Source organism: Aethalodelphis obliquidens, unplaced genomic scaffold (assembly GCF_003676395.1).
Source record: "Aethalodelphis obliquidens isolate GAN/ISIS:26980383/991018 unplaced genomic scaffold, ASM367639v1 scaffold65, whole genome shotgun sequence".
In the NCBI taxonomy this organism is placed as follows: domain Eukaryota; kingdom Metazoa; phylum Chordata; class Mammalia; order Artiodactyla; family Delphinidae; genus Aethalodelphis; species Aethalodelphis obliquidens.
The window spans coordinates 2,820,397-2,837,906 of record NW_020838009.1 but is presented as its reverse complement, the minus strand read 5'-3'; the positions used below and the strand labels follow the sequence as shown (position 1 = coordinate 2,837,906).

Genomic DNA, 17,510 nt, shown 5'->3' with positions numbered 1-17,510 from the left:
GCAGGCTCAGTGGCCATGGCTCACGGGCCCAGCCGCTCCACGGCATGTGGGATCTTCCCGGACCGGGGCACGAACCCACGTCCCCTGCATCGGCAGGCGGACTCTCAACCACTGTGCCACCAGGGAAGCCCTCAAGTCCATTCTCTATGTCTGTGTCTTTATTCCTGTCCTGCCCCTAGGTTCATCAGAACTCTTTTTTTTTGGACGGCGGGGGGATCCATATATATGCGTTAGCATATAGTATTTGTTTTTCTCTTTCTAACTTACTTCACTTTGTATGACAGACTTTAGGTCCATCCACCTCACTACAGATAATTCGATTTCATTTCTTTTTATGGCTGAGTAATATTCCATTGTATATATGTGCCACGTCTTCTTTATCCATTCATCTGTCAATGGACACTTAGGCTGTTTCCATGTCCTGGCTACTGTAAATAGTGCTACAGTGAACATTGTGGTACATGAGTCTTTTTGAATTATGGTTTTCTCAGGGTATATGCCCAGTAGTGGGATTGCTGGGACATATGGTAGTTTTAAAAAAAATCTGTACAGAATTCCCTGGCAGTCCAGTGGTTAGGACTCCGCGCTTCCACTGCAGGGGGGCACAAGTTCAGTCCCTGGTTGGGGAATTAACATCCCGCATGCTGCGTCGCATGGCCAAAAAAATCAACTGTAAAGTAAATAAAATAGCAAGAATCCTATTCCATTAGGAGAGGAGATCAGATTACTCTCCTGAATTCTGCTGTTGCCGCTGTCCATTGTATCCTTTTCAGAATGGTGTTACTCTAGGCTTTAAAATTGATGAAGAATGGAATGCATTTCTTTCTCTCTATAACTGTTTATTACCTTTGGAAAATGTGTGTTTGAAAAGAAAAAGAAATGATGGGGTGATTAAAAGGGATTCTTGCTTTATCAGCAAAGATAGATCATTCTCTTTGAGCTCGCCCCTTCCTTAAAGGCATCTACCTCTTATAGTATGCCCTTCTGCTATAAAATGTTGAGAAAAGTGTTTCTTGCTGATGCCTTGCATACAGTAGAAATTCAGAAAGTATTTGTTGGATGAACAGCCACAGAAGGATCTTTTGAAAAATTGCATTTCCCTCCTGCTGCTAATTGTGAAGACTGACTGCCGGGTTATCCCTCCAAGGCCTGAGGAGCTGGTAGGCCAGCAGGCGAGTCTCAGCCTTGACACTTGAAAGCGTCATTTTCTCTGGGGAGCCTTAGACTGTCAAACTCAGGAGAAAGTGGAAGGTTTTCTGAGATTAAGAGGCCTTTTGCATTCTTTTGCTTGGTTATTTGGAAGACCCCTGGCACACAGGCACTCAAGCTCCAGGTTAGGTGGTGCTGGACTCGGGGGCTGGGTCCCACCCGCGAGGCTGCCCTCTGCCCTGCCGCGTCCAGGCTGCAGCCCTTCCTTTCCACTGGCCTCCCCGTTGGGGCAGCTCCTGAATGAAGCATTCTTCTGCTGCCAGAAATAGTTTTAAGATGGGAGAGTGGTGCCTAGGTGGCGAAGGGTTGTTTTTATTTTTATTTTATTTTGTTTTTTAAGTGCTGGTACACGAAGTCTAGACAGCATGGGTTGAGGGGCGCAGCCATACTACACAGTGTGACATTGTTCCTGTCCTTTGAGGAAAGGTCCCCGCAAATTCCAGCAGACGGGAAGAATCGCACTGCTGTTTCTAAGGGAAAATCATCTTTACGTGTAGCAGTTTCAGACTCTCTGGAATATTCAGCCAATCTGCTGTCCCAAACCTCAACTGCACATTCAGTTGTTCCCAAGGACATAAGGGCCAAGAGAGAGACAGACAGCCAGGTGCTCCCACGTGGAAGGCAGATACGTGTTTAGCCCTGATAGCCTCATCTCCCGGCAGAGCTGCAGCCTGCCTGCCAGGGTCGCTTGAGCCAGAGCTGCTGAGCACCCCCAGTGCTTATGGCTGGTTTCCTTCATCAGGGTTCTTGTGTAGCTTTGCCTAAGCTGCTGGGACCGTTTAGCTTAAAGATGAAAAGGAAGTCTTCCCGCACGCCTGCTTCTCCCTCTGCCTCTCCCTGCTCCCTCTCTTCAGATGTTTCTTGATCTGGGGATCCCCGAAGATGGCTGTCCACTCTCTTGGCCTCTTTCTGGTTTTTCCTTCTCATTGTGGAATCTTAGGATGCCGTGAATGTCCCAGACCTGGCTTCAGTGCTTCCTGTGGAGAAGAGCACAGAGAGAGGGAAGGAGGAAGGGGGGAGGGGGCCTCTTTGGCCACCCTTTGCGGACCCATGTACCCATGGGACACGTTTCCCTGTCTTCCCTCCTGAGTATAAGGACCAGGCCACCCTACTGTGACCTTCAGAGAACAGTGTTCCTTGCTATTAAGTGCAGGCGTCCTGGCAAGGACTGTGGCCACACCTGCCAGTTCTGCGGTGACGTCTGAGCCAGGGGGCCTGGGTGTCCATGGTCACATGCAGGGCAGGAATGAAGAGCACTGACATCCTTCTTAACAACTTTGAGCCTCAGTTTCTTCTTCTGTGACGTGGGGATGTAAAACAGCTCCCAAACCTCACACCCTGGTTGGGGGTTTTGAATGAGTGAATATAGGGGGAGTGCTCAGAACAATGCCTGGCTCACAGTAAGGGTCTGATAATTGCCATCCGTCACATTCACCTACGTATTTACAAGCAGCGTTGTTATACAAGGACATCACATGCAGTCTGGTTTCATGAAATACCAGAACAGTAAACAGCATGTGGTTAGTGCACAGTTAATTCTTGAACATCTAGAAATAGATGGTCTGCTCTGTAGATAAACCTAAATATTCAGAGCTTTTAGTTTTGACGTATATTTTGTGTGGTGGGTGAGTTCTTTAATAAAAGACAAGCCGCACTAAACCACGGGCTGTCGGGATGGTAACCTTCCAAACCTGCTGAAGCTGAAGACGAGTACGTAAGTCCTCTTTGCTTTAGAGGACTCTGGCTGTCTTTCCAGTGCGAAGTTAGGAGACATGGATGTCATAGACCGTGTCGCTGTAGCCTGGGTTTTTAAAGATGCGAGGGAAGTGCCGGCTAGAAAATCCTGCGAGTCAAATAAGATACTTAAAAGCTGGGCCTCGTTTTCATTCACGGGAATTATACTAAGCTTGATTTTCTTCTTCACGTTTTCAGAAAGGCTATAAAAGTGTTCACTTTATCCTCCTCTATCCGACACCCACAGACTTCCAAATAATTCTGCACAGGCAGATGGCACTGGTCATGATCCTCTTTACCCTCCTGCAATTGACAAAAGTTCTGAGGAGATTCAAAACCATCTGTGCCCAAGACCAGGCAAGAACGTCTTCCACGTGTGTTTGAATGTCACAGCAGAGAGTCGGGCTCAGCGCATATTTTCACGGGTGTCATCTGTAAGGCCCGTAACAAGCCTTCTCTATCGCAGAAGTGCCCGGCGAGTTCAAGGGACTTCCCCTCCTGCTGCACCGACACTCAGCACTTGCTGAAAGCTGCATAGGCTGTGCTTTCCCCGTGGGTGCCTGAGAGGTGGGCCAGACACCACGGCCTGTTCCGGGGTGGGGTCGGTGACAGGCTGTAAAGAGACGGCCCAGGGAGATCTGGCAGCGCCTCGGAGTCGGGGGGCCTGGCCCCTCTCGTTCCTCGCCGCGCCGACCCCTGCAGGCCCGTCTCTCCTGGCGGCTCCCTGACCACCTCCACGACCCCAGGGACTTCTTACTGTCTCTCAGGCGAGACAGGCTAAATCCCCCACCCCCAGTCCCTAGATGTACAGCATCCAGACTAGGGGTGTCCGCGTGGCCTTCCTGCAGAAGTGAGTACAGCTTCCCCCGACGGGTCTGTGATGGCAGCCCCCAGCCCCACCCATCACAGCCTCTCTCCTGCTGTGCTGCTGGCCTTTCTGCTCCTCTTGGCCTAAACCTGACTCTAGGGTGGGGCGTGGTGCTGGACAGAGCAGGCCAGCTGAGGGACGCCAGCAGGGCCCGAGTGGTCCCCCAGGGCACAGCGGGTGCCACGCTCATGTCTGAGCACAGGCTGGGTCCCGGGCAGGATCTGCAGAGAGGGTGGCCCTGTGACTCCTTGGGTCATGGCCGTGGGGACCATCTCCCTCAACAGGATGTACCCCAGGGGAGGACAGCCCCGTTAGGGCCGAGGGGCGGGCGAGGGTAGAGGGGTGTCAGTGCTCTTCGTTGTGACCACGGACACCCAGGTCCCTGGCTCAGAACCCACACGACCTCACGCAGAACTGGCAGGTGTGGCCACAGTCCTCACCAGGACGCCTGCACTTAATGCCAATGAACACCGTTCTCTGAAGGTCACGCTAAGGTGGCCTGGTCCTTCTACTCAGGAGGGAAGACAGGGAAACGTGTCCCTCTGGGCAGGAGCGCATCCCAGGAGCTCAGGCAGGATGGAACCACGTCCCCCAGGACACGTTCCCTCCATCCCTCTGCATCCCGGCTGTGGGGCACACTGGCTCTGAGACGGGAAGGCACCTTGGCCTTGGCTACCTGCAGGCTCCTGCAGTCTCAGTCAGCTGCCACCACCCAAGGGGCCGGGCCCTGGTGTCTGTCATGCAGCAGGTCAGCTGGGCTGGCCCGGAGCACCTGTGTGGCTGGACCCATGCCGGCCCGACTCCAGGGCTCTGCAGCGGGGCTGTGGCACACAACTGGGGCTCACGGCTCTTCAGGCAGCTAGAAGCCCCTCTTTCCTGCTCTGTATTGTGCAGGTTCCCTGCCCTCCCAGCCCCTCTCCAGGGCATCTGATCCGTGCCCGCCGGCTACTGTATGAGGCCGCTGCTCCTGGCTTCCTCCATCATGGCATCCTACATGGGCCTGGGTGCCTTGAGGAAACTCAAGGGGTGCTCTGCAGTCCTGCGCTGGGGGTGACCGTACCCAGGCCCTTGACCTTTGTTCTGTCTCCTCATATCCCTTTAGTTAACTGTTTGTTTTCCTGCAGCCCTTGTCCTCCTTAGCTTTTTTTTTTTTAAGACTTTTTGATGTGGACCATTTTTTAAAAATCTTTATTGAGTTTGTTGCAATATTGCTTCTGTCTTACGTTTTGGTTTTTTGGCCACAAGGCATCTTAGCTCCCTAACCAGGGATCAAACCTGCACCCCTTGCATTGGAAGGTGAAATCTTAATCACTGGACCACCAGGGAAGTCCCCTTATCTTATTTTTTGATGCAAACCTGTTTCCCCAGGCTTCCCTGGTGGAGCAGTGGTTAAAAATCCACCTGCCAATGCAGGGGACACAGGTTCGAGCCTTGGTCCACGAAGATCCCACGTGCCTCGGAGCAACTAAGCCCGTGCGCCACAACTACTGAGCCTGCGTGCCACAGCTACTGAAGCCCACACGCCTAGAGCCTGTGCCCTGCAACAAGATTAGCCACCTCAATGATAAGTCCACGCACCGCAACAAAATGTAGCCCCTGCTCGCCACAACTAGAGAAAGCCCACGCACAACAACGAAGACCCAACGCAGCCAAAAATAAATAAATAATTAACCAAAAAAAGAAAAAACCTGTTTCCCCCACATTGTGAGCGCTCCCTACTTCTAAGACAAGCAGTTGAAGTTGAATGATACCATGATTCTCATTGTTCACAGTAGTTGTGTTCTATGATGTCACTACAAATGCTGACTTCATGAATGCAGCACCGTCTTCCTGGGAGCCTCTGGTCACGACACTTTTGTCAACCGGTCAATACAGAAACTTGTTTTATATGTGTTTCTGTCTAGAGACACTTTAAAGTGTATAGTTGACTTATTTGACAATGAGCCATGGTCGGCGGCACTGTAACTCAGGCCTGGATGATGCCTGAACCAACACATGGATTTTCTCCACAAGCCACATCAGTGCCTTCCTGTGCTTAGGATGCTAGCCAGCACTGCAGCACTGTGCTTGGGGCCATTTTAAACAGTGAAACCACCAACAGAAAGCACAAAAATGTGAAAAACGTGGCACTCGGTAGACCAGAAGAAGGACATTTGTTTATAGTATGAGCTTGTTTGACCTCAGCTGGGAACACACACACTGGGCAGTTCACATATTCTGCCTCTCTCTCTGCAAATGACCACAAACGCACCACAAGTATTGATTTGAAGTTATAAATAAATTTTAGTGAGTAGGTGAATTTGCAAATATGGACTCATGATAATGAGGATTGACAGTAATTTCCTTGTCTCCCCCCACCCCCATCAGATTGAACCTTAGAATTGGAAGGAATGTTTAAAGTCAGCTGATTTAGCCCCTTCATTTCACATAGAAGAGAAATATGTGCCATAAATTTAAACACTGTGTGTTTAAAACACCTTATAGCCCAATTAATCATGGGCAGCCCTGTCCGAATTAATATACTGGATTAGCCTCTTTTTTTTTTTTTCAGCTCAATTTTATTTGCAGCCTAAATGATCGTCTGTGGTTTGATAATCAAAAGTAATTTCATCTAAGGAAAATCCTAAATGTGGACTAACCTGAGTAAGAAAGTCACAGAATCGCTGCCTCAGACTCTCATGACCCTCTGTCCCAAAACGGTCATCCTGGAACATAGACCCAGGAAGTGACTCAGAACCTCCTTGCTGTCCCCATACAGATGGCCCCAGGCCCTCCCACAGGCCATGTTGCCTTCCTAAGTCTAATAAGTCTGTGCCCATTAACCCCTCTCCATCCAATCATGACCCTTTAGAAGGTCGGTGCAGGGATTTCCTGGTTGACCTTCATGGATGACCCTCCGTTGTCATGGTCCTCGGCTCTGCAGCAGCCTCTTCTCCCCCAGACAGATGCCAAATACCACAGGGGGAAGGACACTGCTGCTTTCTGGTTCTGCTGGGTCTCCAGCTCCACGTGACCTCAGGACTGTCAGGGGAGGAACTGAGCACTGCCCGCTTGGCCCCAGCCCTGCGCGTGGAAAGGTGGCGTCACCCTGGGGATGCTCAGGGCCAAGGCACAGGTCTGGCCTTGCAGCTGAGCTGGGAGAGGTCTTCAAGGTGGGAGTGAGGAATACAGGCAGACCTTGGAGATATTGTTGGTTCAGTACCAGACCACTGCAATAAAACGAGTCACATGAATTTTTTGGTTTCCCAGTGCATATAAAAGTTATGTTTCCAATGTGCCGTACTCTGTTAAGTGTGCAACAGCATTATGTTTAAAAAGACAGTGTACATACCTTAATAGAAGATACTTGATCGCCAAAAAAGGCTCACCATGATCTGAGCCTTCAGTGAGTCATAATCTTTTTGCAATAGTAACATCAAAGATCTCTCATCACAGACCACCAGAACTTTTAACAATAATACTGAAGTGTTTGAAGTATTGTGTGAATTACCAAAACGTGACAGTAAGTGAGCGGGTGCTTTTGGAAAAGTGCCGCCGACAGACTTGCTTGTCGCAGGGTTGCTGTAGACCTTCAATTTGTACAGAACGCAATTAAGCCAAGTGCACTGAAAGGAGGTCTGCGTGTGCTGACCTGTAGTGGCTTCCCAGCTTGAGCAGAAAGTCGCGGGGAGGGAGAGAGCTTCTGCCCATGGCCCACCTTCTCCTGCTTTTCCCAGCCACTTGATTTACTAGAAGACATTTCTGCCTCTGGCTCTGAATGTCACTGATGCCATAAGAATCTAAGCGTTGTGAGCGCCTTGAATTTAGTAAACTGCGAACTTGTTTCTATGCATTTTCAAGCAATTAGATGGTATTATGTACTAGAGAATACTGGAGGGAGGTACCAGGAAGTTACTATGAAGCCTGTGGGCTGGTCAGGAGAAGGGAGCTGCTGAGGGCCCTTAGGATGAAGGAACATCTGGAAGGTCCGTAATTAAGTCTGACGTGTGGCTCAGCAGGAGGTGCCACGTCTCTGTCCCCAGAGCCCTCTTCTAAGGAGGGCAGCCCCCAGAGCTTGAATATCACTGGGTCTGGAGGGAGGTCTTATAGGACCTTTTACTGCTCAGTTCCCCTAGGTCCTGGGAAGATGGCTTTGTGCACAGACAACAATGTCAGAGTTTAGTAGCAGAGGAACATTTTCGGTTATCTTGGGAGCTTTAAGATCTCTCTAAATCAGTTTTGGTGATTAAAGTACAACTTATCTGTGTTTGTGTTTCTGTGCATTGTTTAACCTAAACCCTGCAGCTTCTGTGCGTCAGACTGGCCAACCTTTGTGACCTCAGGGGCCTGGCAGCTGGGGTCCCTGAGCCAGAGTAAAAACAGCAGATTGCAAGAGGCTTTGACAATCTTGTTGAGAATGTCACATGCCCTGAACTGCACTTTCCTCTAGATGTCCACACCAGGGCTGGGCCCAGGGAGGCGGCCGTGAGGGGGATCGGGCCGCCCTCTTTTTTCTCCTGCTCCTATTCTCTGAATGCCTGAACCTCATCCCTAAGATTAAGGTTTCCTGGCTGGGATCCCATGTCTGTTTCTAGAGCAGGGTGATTGCTCCACATCCTAATTGGCAAATGGTTGGGAGTGGGGGTAGATACAGAGTTTAAAACTTCATTATGACTTTTTTTTTTTTTTTTTTTTTGCGGTACGGGGGCCTCTCACCGTTGTGGCCTCTCCCGCTGCGGAGCACAGGCTCCGGACGCGCAGGCTCAGCGGCCATGGCTCACAGGCCCAGCCGCTCCGCGGCATGTGGGATCTTCCCGGACCGGGGCACGAACCCGTGTCCCCTGCATCGGCAGGCGGACTCTCAACCACCAGGGAAGCCCCATTATGACTTTTGTTTCTGTTTCACCCCCATCTTGCTCTTCAGCCCAGGAGAGCATGGGGTTGTTTAGTGGGTCTTCACACGGAGGGGTCCCCTCCCCCCAGCACCCACGCTGCCTTCTTAGTGCAAGAGGGCCGGGAATAGTTTACCTGGAGATACATGAGTGCCCGGTGGGGCTGGAACTCTCCAGAGCTTTCTTTTCTGCTCTGAGTCTCCCGCAGCGGGGGGCCCACTGACCTGTAAACACAGACAGTGAAACTTGGGAGAAGGCAGCGGAAGAAATCAGCATCTCTAAATCAATTTAGGATGTATGCAAATCATGTTTTCAAATACTTAGAGAGTCTCTGAGGGAGTTACATCACTGTTTATAAGTGTTTTGATTGTTTTTTATGACTCGGGCCCAGTCGAACCAAGCGACGTAATTCCTGAGATAGTGAGCCCACGCTGCCCCAGAGGGAAGTCGGGCATAATGGGAAAAGCGCTCCCCATAATAAACAGAGTGCTAGCCAAGCGGCGGGGAATTATTCCTGTGCTGCTGGGCGGAGGGTGGCCTTTGTTCAGTTTACAGACCATTAGGGTGAGCCGCGGTGGTGCAGACTCAGAGGGTGGCCCGGCTGGGGCTCTGCAGCAGCGTCGTGTGCAGGCTTGTCTGCTCCATCTGGGGAGCATGTGAGAAAATCCTGGTGGAACTGAGTCCTGAATGACTGGGGCTTGGTGCCTGTCCTCAGATTCCACCCCAGATGATAAAGCTCCCCTGAGTTTGTACAGAGAACTGTCATCCACTCCCGTCACGGGGCGGGGGAGGAAGGGGCCCCCAGCCTTCAAGCAGACGGTCCTGAGCAGACCATCTCCTGTCCAGTCACTGTGGCCTCGACCAGTGCATTCAGCACAAGAGGCCAGGTCTGGCCCTGGGTCCCTTGTCTGTCTCCTCTTTCCTAGTTTCTTGAACACGAGTGTGGGTCCACACAAGCTGGGCACCTCTGGGGACTCAGAGCCTCAAACCCCAGCTCTGCCTCTCAGTAGCTCTGTGACCTTGGGCACGGTCCTGGATCTCTCTCTGGATCAAAAGGGTCGGTCCTCGTGAATTCTCACAACGGGGGCTGGTGTCCGGCACGCAGCCAACTCAGGAAATGTTTGCTGTTGTTATCATTCAGCATCACGACTTCTATCTTCAAGGCCAGTCTTTGAGACAGAAGTGCTGGGGTTTTAAAGCCTTGCAGACCCCAGGCGTTGAGGAGATGAGCTGGCCAAAGGGTTAGAGCACCGAGGGGCCGGATCCATGGGTACGTTAGCTGAGTCTGCACAAGAAGACATTCTTTAAATGTCTCTAAACAAAAAAAAAAAAAAAAAAAAATGTCTCTAAGCAAATTCCAGAATGATAAACCTCTTCTGGGCAGGTGATGTAACCCCGACAGGCACTTCTGAGTGTGAGACCAAGGGGCTGTGGCCGGGAGGCCTGGATCCGTCCCCCTCGTGTGCGACTGAGGGCTTCAGGTGCCAAGTACTAAGCCCCTCCCTCCTCCACCAGGAGCATCCCCGTGGTGCAGACGCTGAGGACCAGCGCCCTGACCACCGCCTGTGCCGACCACTCGGACCAGCGTGTGAGCTACCTGGAGCACGTGGTGGCCCGCATCACCATCTCCCACCCACGCCGAGGAGACCTGCAGATCCACTTGATTTCTCCCTCAGGGACCAAGTCTCAGCTTTTGGCGAAGAGGTAAATCTAGGCTGGCCTGGGGGGCCGGGGCGGGAGCCGGGCTCACCTCAAGGTCACATGACCCTGTAAGGCACCTGGCACATTGCGGGTCTAGCTGTTTCTGCCTCTTGAAGACACTCACACGTAGACCCAACAGACCTGAAAAAATAGCCTTCTGCAACCTGCCCTTCAAAGCTGCCCTGGGAAACTCTCCATTTCGGGCAGTAAGTAGTGACAAAGGTTTGTGGTGGTTTCATTGCTTAGTGGAGAAATGCATGGAATTCTGGCTATGACTTCATTGCTGAGGTCATTGGAGATCATTTTTATCGTATTCATTCTGCATTTTAAGTGAGAACGTGTGTCAGAGGAGCACTGTTTTGTGTCCTGGGGTAGAGCCTGCACGGGCAGGAGGCTCTGAGGGAGACAGACGCACAGGTGTTGGGAGGCTTCTCTCTGCGGAGGTCTTGCCCATGCACTAGGATGGTCCCTGTGGAGCAGATGCTCTGAGAGGGAGGCTCTGGACTCTTGGAGCCCAGTGCATAGTTTGTGGTGCCCAGTTTGTGCAAGGCTGTGGAGTCCTTTCTTTGACAGACTTCGAGACAAGAAGAAGCGCTTTGCTGCGTTTATGTGACTTGCGGGTCATCAGAGTGAAGGGGTATCGGGAGCTCGGGGGGGGCTAGAGGGTCCTGGGCCTCTTTTTCCGGCTCCTTCCAGCTACGAGGCAGAGGGAGAAAAAAGGTTTCACGGGCAAATCAGCATTTCCCGCTTCTCTTGAAAAACGGAACTGGCAGTCGTGCCCAGTACCCCTCAGGATGCACCCTGAGACTGCCCTGCCCGCTGGACCGCAGCCCCTGCTGCCTGCGTGCTGCACCTGGGCCCCCTGGCCTCATTTGGGTCCCTTGCCCAGGACTGCAGCCCTTTCTTGGGGCTGCAGGATTCAGAAATGGGGGTGAGTGACAGCCTCCAGACAGGACCAGGCAGGAGAGGGGCCCTTTTTCTTGATGCCCCTCTGTCCCCAGCTGCTCTGCATGACACAGAGAGAGGCAGTCGGCCTCCATCAGAGAGAGGGGAGTATGCTGTGTCCTCCTGGGCACCCCCCCCCCCCCGCCTCCCCAGCAGCCCAGTCTCTCTGTGGCAGGAGACTGTGGGCCCGCCCTGGGCTTGTCCTCAGTGCGCTGGACACACCCGGGGACCAGACCCTGGCTTCATCAGCTCCCAGGGCTTGGGCACCAAGCTTGGCCCCTGCTGGTCTCCCTCCTCACAGCACAAGAGTGACAGGTGGCATCTCCCCTCTGAAGGTAGGCCCAGGCCACCCTCTGCACGTGGGATACCACAATGGGCACAAGTATTTTGAGGGTGCCAGCTGGCAAGCTACAGCTTTGTGCTGTTTTGCAACCAGAGTTGTTACTATTAATCAGAACTTTTAGAGATTGCCTTTAAAAGTCCAAATTTCTAGTGTTTCTTGAAAAATTGGAAGCTGTCCAATACTGGGCTCACGTTCCAGGGCAAATAGTCACTAGAGCACCGCAGGGCCCTGTCCTTGCACCAGCACTGAGGCCAGGTGTGGGCCGCTCGTGCCCAGGCTCTCATGAGGTCACCTCGCTGGACCCCCGTTTGCTCCAGGCCAGATGCCTAGAGGCATCCAAGTTGACAACCCTTGAATCTGAGGCAGGAGCTGGGTGCAGACTCCAAATGGTGGCCTGCATTGACCTTGAGCACGAGGAGGCTTGGGGTGGGGGCCGCAGTGACCAGGAAGGGCTGGCGTGGGCTCTGGAGCCCAGAGGCCTGAGCTCACAACCTGCTCCTTCACCTCCCAGCAGGGCATGTGGGAGCTGGCCACCACTCCTCAACTCTGGAAACGTCCTGTGACCCCTCCCTCACAGTTAAGAGTATTACAAGAACTAGATGTGATGATACAGGTGGAAATGCTGGCATGGTCTCTGGCTCAGGGGCTGGCTGTGCTCCCATCCTGCTTACACCTGCCTAGCCGTCAGCAGAAACCTTCCAGCACCCGGCTCTGTGTTCATCCCTTCCTAACTTCCATTCCTCTGCTCAGGCCCAGGGTTGGAGCCCCTGGGATGAGAGAGCGGGCGCTGCTGAGCTCACCTGGTTCACAGCTGCCCGCTCCCTGGGTCACGCTGAGCCAGCACCATCAAGCATGCTCAACCCGTCCGGAGCCACTGGGCCGTCATCTGAGTCGTGGGAATTTGTTTTTTTCCAACGCAGTTTGTGTGATTATACCAAGAATTTGTGTTTTAGGATCCAGTCGCTTCTCGGCCTTTTGGCTAAGATCAAGTGTAGGATCGATTACCTTCTACTTTATTTCACATCTTGCTTAATTCAGAAGCTTTTTTCGGGTTTCCAGGTGTTTTTTGCTCCGAGTAAGCTGACATCTTAAGTACCTCAGCCCTTGAAAGAGCTTGTCTTTGTTCTGTCCCCAGTGCCCTAGATTCAGTCTGGCATCGTGTGTGAAGATCAGCCTTGACCCTTGTGGTTTCTTAGAAGAAAGTAGAGGTTTTCCCCTCCCCGCACTGTTCTCCATGCAAAGCACATTTCCTTGATGACCATTTTTGTACAATGGCTGTTTGGAGAACCCCCAACTGGGAATTGAATCTGACATCACACAAAACATATATCTGAATTTCTGATGAACAGTAAAGAGCCTCTACATTAAAAAATTGTTATTCCAAAACAGAGATAGAAAATTAGGCTGTGAAGGAAGAGTCCAGAATTGTTCCTTCTACAGAGACTGAGGGGCCCTGGGTGCTGGAGAGGGAGGGTGTCCATGAGTTGCTCCCTGTTTCTGCCTGAACCAAGCGTGAGAAAATGGACCGGGGCCGAAGGTCCAACAGGAAGGACCTTCTTCCAGTCTGGAAGGACCGAGGGGGCTCTTGCACCTGCAGGGGACACGGGCCATGGGAGGAGCGCCCAGGGGTGCCTCCTGCCCGCAGTGGAAAACCACCAGGCCTGTTGTGTTCTCTCCCCCAAATGCAGCTGTGGAAACCTGCTAAGCCCTGGAGATTAAGGGACAACATCTTTCCCACAAGTTTGAGTAGTTGTTCATTTTTTCTTGCTTGTATCTTCTGGAGAAGAACCACAAGAGCTGGCTCTCAGACAAATGTGAAAGATTCCTTCGTTCCATAAACCAGCATTTTAGAAAGGCCTCCTTTGTGATGACCTTGCGGCTTTGGGGGAAGGATGGTGTGGCCCAGCCTCCATCCTGGACCTGGGGGTCACAGGCTCTGTAGGATCCCTCCTGGGGTGGAACATGGGGGCATTCGTTGGTGATGGAGAGAACCCAGGACAGGAGTCAAAATGCCCTTGAGGGCATTCCATCTCAGCCAGTCACTGGAGGGGGGACCTGCAGTAGATGCCTACTCCCGGGGTCTCTGGTCTGCGAATTAGGGTGGGGGGAGGAGCCCACCGCTGACCCAGCCCCTGCCCTATGCTGGCGCCACCTGTGCAGTCTGACTGCCTTCCTTTCAGAGTGTTTGGAGACCCGGTGAGGTCACGGAGGTGAAGGTGCCGTGCAGGGCTGTGCTGCACAGTCAGGGCCTGAAGGCATCAGCGTCTCCTGCACCTTCACGCCAGCCACGGGCCAGGCCCCTTCTGCCCTGGGAGGCACGTCAGCCAGCTGTGCAGTCACCTGGGCATAATTCCCAGACAGGATAGCCCTCGGTGGTCTGGTCACCCCGGCCACCATCCCTCTGGGGACCCTGTGTCCTGACCCCACGTTTCTGATTGCAGGTTGCTGGATCATTCCAACGAAGGCTTTACAAACTGGGAGTTCATGACCGTGCACTGCTGGGGAGAGAAGGCCGAGGGGGAGTGGACCCTGGAAATCCAGGACATGCCATCCCAGGTCCGCAACCCAGAGAAACAAGGTCAGTGGGTCTTGGGAAAGTCCCAGCAACTTTTGTATTTCGATCCTTTTGTTAACTCTAGACTTTTATTCAACTACAGTACCTGGATCATTCTTTGCTGTTGTTTTTTCTTGGAGGTAAAATTTACATAATATAAATGTCACCGCTTAAATTGTTGTTAAGTGTACAATTCCATGGCTTTCAGTGCCTTCACAGTGTTGTGCAGCCGTCACCACGATCTAATTCCAGAACTTTGGCATCACGCCGGAGGGAAATCCCAGTACCCATTACACAGTCATCCCCATTCCCCCACCCCTCCCAGCCCTTAGCAACTCCTCACCTATTTTCTGTTTCTGGATTTGCCTCTTCTGGACGTTTCATATAAATGGAATCATACAACACGTGACCTTTTGTGACTGGCTTCTTTCATTTAGCTTGATGTTTTCAAGGTTCGTCTGTACTGTAGCAGGTGTCAGTGCTTCTTTCCTTTATGTGACTAAATACTCTCCCACATTTTGTTTATTCATTCATCAGTTGGTGGACAGCTGGGTTGTTTCTACTTAATAGCTATTATGAACATCCATGCACACGTTTCTGTGTGGACATGTGTTTTCAGTTCTTTTGGCTGTATACCTAGGAGTGTAATTGCTAAGTCATATGGTAACTGTGTTTAACTTTTTGAGGAACTGCCGAACTGTTTCACAGTGGCCAGACCCTTTTACATTTCTGTCAGCAAGATGTGAGGATTTTAATTTCTCTACCAGCACTTTTTTAAAATTATAACCATCCTACTGGATGAGAAGTGGTATCTCATTGTGGTTTTGATTTTCATTTCCCTTATGATTAGTGATGTTGATCATCTTTTCACGTGCTTCTTGGCCATTTTATATCTTCTTTGGAGACATGTCTATTCAAGTCTTTTGCCCACTTTTAAATTAGATTGTTTGTCTTTTATTATTGAGTTATAATCATACAACAAGATTTGAGTAAGAGTTTTTTAAATATTCTGGATACTAGACCCTTATCGGTTAATATGATTTGCAAATTTTTTCTCCCATTATGTGGGTTTTTCTTTCACTTTATTGATAGTGCCCTTTGGTGCACAAAAGTTTTGTTTTTTTGTTTTTTTTGCGGTATGCGGGCCTCTCACTGTTGTGGCCTCTCCCGTAGCGGAGCACAGGCTCTGGACGCACAGGCTCAGCGGCCATGGCTCATGGGCCCAGCCGCTTCATGGCATGTGGGATCTTCCCGGACCGGGGCACGAACCTGTGTCCCCTGCATCGGCAGGTGGACTCTCAACCACTGTGCCACCAGGGAAGCCCTGTAGTAAGTTTTGAAATCAGGGATATGTGGGTCCTCTGACTTTTTCTTTTTCAAAATTGGCTTGGCTAATCAGGGTCCCTTGCAATTCCATATGAATTATAGGATCAGCTTGTTAATTTCTGGAAAAAGGGTAGTTGGAATTTTGATAGAGATTTTGCTGAATCTGTGGGTCAACTTGGAGAGTATCGCTGTCTTAACATCATGAAGTTTTGCCATCCGTGGACACAGATGTCTTTCCATTTATTTAGGGCTTCTTTCAGCAGTATTTTGTAGTTTTCAGTCTACTTCCTTGGTTATATTTGTTCCTAAGTAGTTTATTCTTTTTGATGCTATTGTAAATGGAAGGGTTTTTCCAGTGTTTTCAGATTGTTTACTTCTCTGGTAATTTTTGCTCCCTTTCATAACTCCTAGCTAATAATCGTCTGTTTAACCCATCTTTATTAAATGCCTGCTACTGGCTAGGCATTGATCTAGGTGACAGGATACATACACCAGGAAGGAAAAGCAGGTAACTGTGATGTCTTGTCCTGTAGTCACCACCGAGGTGCTGAGCTCTACCGAAGTCCCTCTGTCAGGTTCCTGGTGGAGTGCAGGGACTGTGCTCCAGTCTGGCTTGTCTGTGGAACAGTTTTACCCAAGGTTTGTTTTCTCTGATCAGCTGTTCCCTGTGGCCTTCTCTGCAGACATGCTCTTCTTTTTGATGACCCTAAACCCTTCCTCTGCCCTGGTTCTTTTCTGATTCTCTGTAAAACAGTTTCACGGATTTTTTTTTTTTTTAATCAGGGAGAAGAGAGGAGCATTGACTTGCTTTATGCAAAAAAATTGACTTTAAGTGATCAAGTCGTCTCCGAGGTCCCCCTACCCACCCCCCAAATCACTTTCTTTCTGCCTTTAAAATAATAACTATTATGCAATACATTAGTGGAACAAATTCTGAAAATACAAAAACTTAACATTTTAAATCACTTGAAATCGACGTCTTTTAAAACTAGACGCTCCTCAATTAGTCCTTTAAAAGCCCTGGAGTGCATCGGCCCTATTAAAGGTCCAGGGTCAGCTTGTCAGGCCGGCTGCATCCCCTGTGCCACGGGCAGAGGCAGAGTCCCCGCGCCAGCCAGCACCACCCCAGCCACTCGTGCAGGGGAGCAGTGAAGGCCGTGCATCCACACGCCACAGCCAGCTTGACTGTTGGAAGCACGGGATGAACCTGGTGGGTGTTCATGTTTCTCAGCACTTAGTAAGTCAGGGCTCCTCTCTGGACCTCAGCATCCTCGCCTGGGACGTGGAGCTGAGCTGGATGCTCTCCTGACTGTGGCCTGTGTGGTACGTCCACATCCTGGAAGGGGCCTTGCTGGCCTGGATGCTCCTCTGCGCTCTCTGGCCTGTCCGGACCCGACTCCTCTTCCAGACCCAGCTCCAGACAGCCTGCTGTGGGGCTGGGTGGGCACAGAGCAGGCAGGCGCCTAGGAGACCCCGGTCCTCCTCGTCTAGCGCTCCCACTGGGGTTTTGTCGACACGCAGGTGGTGATGCAGTGTGCCCGGTGGTGCCCGAGACGCGGCAAGGCCAGATTGCGCCGAGCTTTGTGGACTGTCGTCAGGACTGATGTCGGTGGGATGCCCCGGAGGGATTCTGAGCAGAGGAGGGGCATGGTCTGAACCACCATGTGGACAGGGTCACTCTGACAGCTGGATCGGAGTGACTGAGTGTGGCTGGAGTGGGGAGAGGGCAGAGGCCGGGGGGGGGCAGTTAGGAGGCCATCGCAGTGTGAGGTGAAGGTGACCCTGACTGGGGCGGGGGGGCAGCAGTGGAGGTGTTGAAAGCAGCCGGTTCCTAAAGTAGAGTCAAGAGGACATGCTGACAGATCAGACATGGGTGCCGAGAGGAGGGGGGCCCCGAGGACTCCGGAAGTTTGTCCTGTGCGTCAGGAGAAGGGAGTGCAATTTCCTAGATCTGGGACA

At 51.5% G+C, this 17,510-nt stretch overlaps 1 protein-coding gene and 1 pseudogene across 7 annotated transcripts in view; both read left to right on the top strand.

Annotated features, from left to right (window-relative positions):
- The window catches only part of PCSK6 (proprotein convertase subtilisin/kexin type 6), a 189,965-nt gene that overhangs the window by 123,497 nt on the left and 48,958 nt on the right, over positions 1-17,510 (top strand). For all 7 annotated transcript variants that reach the window (XM_027089247.1, XM_027089246.1, XM_027089244.1 and 4 more), the window contains 2 exons: positions 10,198-10,386; positions 14,113-14,249. In XM_027089247.1, coding sequence (XP_026945048.1) covers positions 10,198-10,386; positions 14,113-14,249 — 326 coding nt within the window. The remainder of the gene's footprint in view (positions 1-10,197; positions 10,387-14,112; positions 14,250-17,510) is intronic.
- LOC113610899 (uncharacterized) lies at positions 12,631-12,789 on the top strand (annotated as a pseudogene).